General features: G+C 50.3%; 1 protein-coding gene across 1 annotated transcript; it reads right to left on the bottom strand.

Annotated features, from left to right (window-relative positions):
• Positions 1-1,331: 1,331 nt before the first annotated feature.
• On the bottom strand, positions 1,332-2,264 carry LOC148218575 (olfactory receptor 14J1-like). The gene has a single exon (XM_088157833.1). It carries the CDS (start codon positions 2,262-2,264, stop codon positions 1,332-1,334), a length of 933 nt encoding a protein of 310 aa, XP_088013959.1.
• Positions 2,265-6,118: the final 3,854 nt, after the last annotated feature.

The following is a 6,118-nucleotide window of genomic DNA, read 5'->3' as shown; positions in this document are numbered from 1 at the left end:
CTGCAGGACCCTGCAGACAATTCCTGAAGCACTTGGAGGATGATCCTGCTCCCCAAGGGATGATCCCATGGTGCCAACTTAAGAACAGAAATGGAGATTGTGGCCAGAGAGGAAAGGGCAAACAGGGATGGACTGTTGGCAGGAGAGGGGACAAGGGTGGGTAAGAGGAAGAAATCTAGAAAGATTTCTGGAAAGAGTAAGGAAAGCAAAGGTGAAGCAAAAGGAATGCTCAGGGCACTTTGGGAGTGGCTGCCAGGCAGCCCTGGCTGTGAGCAACAACATTTGCAGTGGGAAAGGAAACTCACAGCTCAGGGGAACAAACTTTCTGGCTGACTTCAGAGGCCACAACAAAGCTGAGTGGTTTCCCTGCCGTCCCCCAGCCCTTGCTGGCCCCAGGGGCTGATGGCATTTGTGCTCACTCAGCTCCATGTCCCCACAGCAGCACCATGGGGTTGCTGACCCTGCTGTGTGCAATGCAAACAGGGGCTCCTGAGCCAGTGCTGCCGTGTGTGTGCCTGCAAGGATGCGGCTCCTGTGTGAGCTGGGGGAGAGGCCAGGGCTGCAGAGGGGGGATGTTGTTGGCAGGTGCATGAGGACGCTCTGGGATGCTGCCCTGGGGTGTCCAGCGCAGTGGGGATGGATCAGCCCCTGCTCTGCTGCTCCTTGCCAGGGTGTCCCCCTTGCAGGGAGCTTGCAGAGCAGCAGCCATGCTGTTTGCCCCCAGCTTGCCCACGGCCAGCCTGGGGCTGCTCCCGGGGTTTTCTGTGCTCAGCATTGGGCTGGCCAAGTGTTGTGGAGAGAGCCTGGCCAAGGAGCCTGGAGCCCCAGCAGTGCCCATGGCCTGTCCCTGCTGCAGCCCCGGCACTGCCACCCCCAGGGCTGTGCCCGGCCCCGAGAGCACTCAGGCCCTGCAGCAACACGAGGGCCAGGAGGGCAGCGGGGCAGTGGCATGGGAGCAGCACTGGCAACACCAAGTGCTGCTGCTGCTGCTGGGCACAGCTGCTGTGCCAGCACTGATCTGCCCCCAGCTCTGCACACAGACATTGCTGCTGCAGCTCCAGGGAACGAAACAAAAGGGGCATCTCTGGAGAAAACTTTGCTTGGAGAGAGATTCTTTAGTTCATTAAAGCCAGTGAGAGTGCAGCCCCTCATTGACACAGTCTAGGGCCACAGGGAAGGGGGAGAGACAGAAAATGAGAAATGGCACAAAGAATGACATTTCTTTGTAGACAGTATGAAAAAAATATAACCAAGAACCTCCACAATGAAAACAACGAGAAGTGTTAGAGATTATTTTTATTACAAGTGATTTAAAGAAATTGGCCAGCAATCTAATGTTTGCAAAACCATCCAGTCATCAGTGTCCACACTGCAGCCTTGAGCTCCTCATTCCTCAGGCTGTAGATGAGGGGATTCAGGGCTGGAGGCACCACTGAGTACAGAACTGACACCGCCAGATCCAGGGATTGGGAGGAGACTGAGGTGGGCTTCATGTGAGAAAACACTGCAGTGCTTACAAACAGAGAGACCACAGCCAGGTGAGGGAGGCAGGTGGAAAAGGCTTTGTGCCGTCCCTGCTCAGAGGGGATCCTCAGCACAGCCCTGAAGATCTGCACATAGGAGAAAACAATGAATACAAAGCAAACAAGTGTTAAACAGACAGTAACAGCAATAAGTCCAAGTTCTCTGAGTTTGGAGTGTGAGCAGGAGAGCTTGAGGAGGAGGGGGATTTCACAGAAGAACTGGCCCAGGGCATTGCCCTGGCACAGGGGCAGGGAAAATGTATTGATCATGAGCAGCAGTGCATTGAGAAAGGCACTGGCCCAGGCAGCTGCTGCCATGTGGGCACAAGCTCTGCTGCCCAGGAGGGTCCCGTAGTGCAGGGGTTTGCAGATGGACACGTAGCGGTCGTAGCACATGATGGTCAGGAGATAAAACTCTGCACCAATGAAGAACAGGAAGAAAAAGAGCTGAGCAGCACATCCTTCATAGGAGATGTGTCTGGTGTCCCAGAGGGAATTGTGCATGGCTTTGGGGACAGTGGTGCAGATGGAGCCCAGGTCAGTGAGGGCCAGGTTGAGCAGGAAGAAGAACATGGGGGTGTGCAGGTGGTGGCCGCAGGCTACGGCGCTGATGATGAGGCCGTTGGCCAGGAGGGCAGCCAGGGAGATGGCCAGGAAGAGGCAGAAGTGCAGGAGCTGCAGCTGCCGCGTGTCTGCCAATGGCAGCAGGAGGAAGTGGCTGATGGAGCTGCTGTTGGACATTTCCTCACTCTGGGCATTGTGAGCTGTAAAAAGAAGACATTGACAAGCTAGGAGACATTTCCTTGAGTAAATCCTGTACAATTAACTTAGGAATCCTCTCAAAACTACTTCTCTTCATGTGGGGGAACTTCACTAAAAATTTTATTTTTGAATTTGAGGTTCTGATGCTGAGTTACTGCCCCCTCATCAGCATTTTTCTCAGTATGAATGCTGAGGAGTCCAGAAGGAAAACAAGGCTACCATTGACACAGTGAAGTCTGACCTTCTGGTCCTATACAGCTGCACTTTGCTTATAATATCTCCCTCTAATTCAAAGTGATCACACTTCAAATGTGCTGGAAAAGTACAGTAGCCGTTTTGAAGGCTCCAATTTTAAAATACTTTTCCCTAAACTCTTTTTTTTGCTTTATTCTGATTGAGAGAGAGAGGCATACTAAGTGTTGGTCTGGCTCTGCTGCCTGGAGTTGTTCCTACTGGGAGCTGTTTCTCTCTATCCAAGCCTTGTCCCTGCCAGTGCTCCCAGAGACCAGCCCAGCCCTGGGGGCTCAGCTCTGCCCTGCACACCCCTCCCAGCACAGGGCACTGCCCAGGGCCATCTCCCTGCCAGCAGGGCCTTAAGGGCAGCTCACACAAACAGAGATGCTGCAAGCCAAGGTGCTGCTGCTGCTGTCTGTAGGCAGAGGAGGGTGAGGAGGCACTTTGTGAGGGAGATGGGAGGCAGATCTGCTGATGCCCAGTGGGACAGTGCAGGAGTGTCAGTGACACAGACACACCTGACAGCCCCTTTGCCTTGCCTTGGGGAGAAAGCTGAGAGCAGCCCTGGCCATGCAGCACCATCTCCACAGCAGGAGGAATCTGCCCTGATGGGGGTGGCTCCTTCCACCTCCAACTTCCCCCCACAGTCCATGGGGAGCTGCCAGGTAGGCTGAGAGCTGTCCCTGGCAGGTGGCACATGGCCTGGGCTGGCCAAGAGCCCTGAGGGCTGCAGGAGCTGCTCTGCAGGACAGCCCTGGGCAGCCCTGGCTGCAGCCCCAGCTTCAGCCCCTGCAGCCGTCCCTGAATATGGGAGAGTCCTCCTGACACATCCCCCAGGCTGTGGGCTGTGCTGGCTCCAGGAGATCCCTCCAGGAGCACAGGGGACATTGCCCTGCACCCACACACTCACCATGTCCAGGGCTGTGAAGATGTTTCCCCAAGTGCAGTCTCAGCTCAATGTCTTCCCAGTCCTGATTGCCTTGAGCCTGTCTGTGCCTGGCTCCTGTGCCCTCAGTGCCTGCAGGCAGTGCCCTCAGCCCTGCTGGGCTGGCAGAGGAGCTGCTCCTCAGCAGAAATGTCTTTTTGAAGCTTCTCTTGGTTTACCTTGGGAGCTGCCTCTGTGCCAGGAGCCTGGCCCAGCTCAGCAGCACAGACACAGCACAAGGACTTTAATGATCCTCTTGGTTCATTAAATATTTACATCATAATCATTCCCTGAGAGAGTGTTCCAAAACCTTCTCAAGAACTCAAATTAAAATGCTGAAGTTTCTTGAAGTTTTAATGGGTCCCACTGAGGGACACAACTGAGAAAATGTCCCCAGGTTCCAGTTGGAGCAGGAAATTCGAGGCAGAGATGACAGGTGGGGACAAAGAGAAGTCAAGTCTTTCCCTTTTGACACCAACTCTTTTAGTAGTTTATAGACTCATGCCCCCAGTTATCTACTTTAATTAGTCCTTTGAGAGCTTTGTATTAACATTCAGTGGGGCTCATTAATACTTTGAGATACTCAAGGTTTGGGTTTTGCTTTTGCCTTGGAGTCTCTGAGAGCTTTGTGCAATCATGGCCTCCAATTATCTGCTTTAATTAGTCCCTTGAGAGCCTTTGTCAGTAACAACACTCAGCGGGGTTCATTAATGCTTCAAGACACTCAGGGTTGATTTTAAGTTCTACTTTTTGACACTGAGTCTCTGAGAGGTTTGTGCAGTGATGGCCTCCAATTATCTGCTTTAATTAGTCCCTTGAGAGGCTTTGTCAGTAATGATATTTAGTGGGGTTCATTAATGCTTCAAGGTACTCAGTTTTTCTAAGGTACTTGGAGTTTCCCTTTTGACATCAACTCTTTTAGTAGTTTATGCAATCGTGGCTCCAATTATCTGCTTTAACGAGTCCCTTGAGAGCTTTGTATTGACACTCAGTGGGGCTCATTAATGCTTCAAGTTACTTCAGTTTTTTAAGGTACTTTCCTTTTTCCTTTCCTCCCTTACTCTATGAGTGGTTTTTGGGCAATTCTGGCCTCCAGTTCTCTCCTCCAAGGAATCCATGAGGAGCCTGTATTTGGGATGGACCTCAGTGGGACCCATTAATGCTTTGAGACACTTTGGATTTTTCTTCTGACTTGGACTCCTGGAACGGTTTGTGCAATCTCCTCTCAGGCCCTGAGGTTCAAGGGCTCAGCTCCAAATGCACCACGGGGCTCATTGGGATCAAGCAAGTCCTGACAAACCATGGCTCTGCTTTGGTTTCCCTCTGGTCAAGAACATATCCAGCAATTAGTTATGTCAGGAAAATTAATCCACAAACACCAGAGGTTTATGTCCAAAAAGGAGACAGAGGAGTCCTTTTTGCTTTATTCGAATAAAGGGAGAGGCCATGGGACATTCCCCTGGGATCTCTCCAATTTTCGGAGGACACAGCCTCCTTTTTATCCTATTTTCCCAGCCGCATTTCCCTCTCTCTTTCCCCATTGGCTGAGGTACTTGAGAGGCACAGACTTCCCGGAACGCCTGATACCTGAAATTCCCCTCTAATGTATAACCCTCCCTTTTAATTTTTAATTCTTATAGAATTCATAGTTTTCCCCCCGTTGCTTCTTTCATCTTTCGATATCCAATTTCATTTATCAGCAGCCCCGCAGTTTGTTTGTAAAGGCAAATATCTCTTTCCATTCATCAATCAGTGGAATCCATCCCATTGTTTCTTTTATCTCTCAGTGCTAGCCTTTTCTACAGGCTGATCCACAACTCATTTGTAAAGACAAATTCAACATTCCTCTCAATCCCTCCTCTTTTATTTTTTAATAATTGTCTTTACAAACTTTAGCTATCATTGACTTAATTTTTTGTTCCTGAGTCTTTTTTTTGGTTTTGTAATTATTTGGAGTGACATCAATTTCTGTCCTTTTTGTAACCATCTCTGGATCAGTAGGCGTGGCTATTACCTGCATCCCTTTGATCACATGTTGAATAAGTTGTACTAAGCAAGGGATCGTGCATGGTAAAAAGATTAGAGTTGCTACAGCACATAAGAGGAAAAAAAGTAATTGTTTAACCTATAGTCCACCAGGTAGCCAAGAAAACATGTCCCATTCCCATAAAGGTTTTTGCTACTTTTTCTCCTAAGGTCAAAACAATTATTTTCCCATTCTTGGCTCCAACCTAACTGATAATATAAAGGTAACATTATTAAGAGAAACATTCTGATTGTGTAATCTAATCTCCTAACTTAATTTTTACTTTCACGTTGTCTTTCACACCACTTGTGGCGAGTGAAGACACAGAAACAGCTTAACATAAAGAAAACAATGACAGCAAGGGTTGGTCCCCAGTGACTGGAGATCTGAGAGGAGGGATGCCCACACAGACTATTTCAACAGGCACTCTGTGGGTGGGCACACGAGGCTTCCCCCGATGTCGACGCCCTGGCTGCTGCTCCAGTCCCCTCCTGCGAGTGTCAGTCGCGGCTTCCCGTCCTTCTCCTCCAGCTGAGATGTCCAAATCTCTGGGGCTGCAGAGACCTTGGCCCGAGTGTGATGGGTCCAGCCGTGTTCAGCTGTCTTGACGGCTGTGTCTGTGCTCAGCAACACCTGGAAAGGTCCACG

Source organism: Sturnus vulgaris, unplaced genomic scaffold (genome assembly GCF_052056855.1).
Source record: "Sturnus vulgaris isolate bStuVul1 unplaced genomic scaffold, bStuVul1.hap1 Scaffold_180, whole genome shotgun sequence".
Lineage (NCBI taxonomy): Eukaryota > Metazoa > Chordata > Aves > Passeriformes > Sturnidae > Sturnus > Sturnus vulgaris.
Note: the sequence above shows the minus strand (reverse complement) of the source record. Positions and strands in the feature narration are given on the sequence as shown.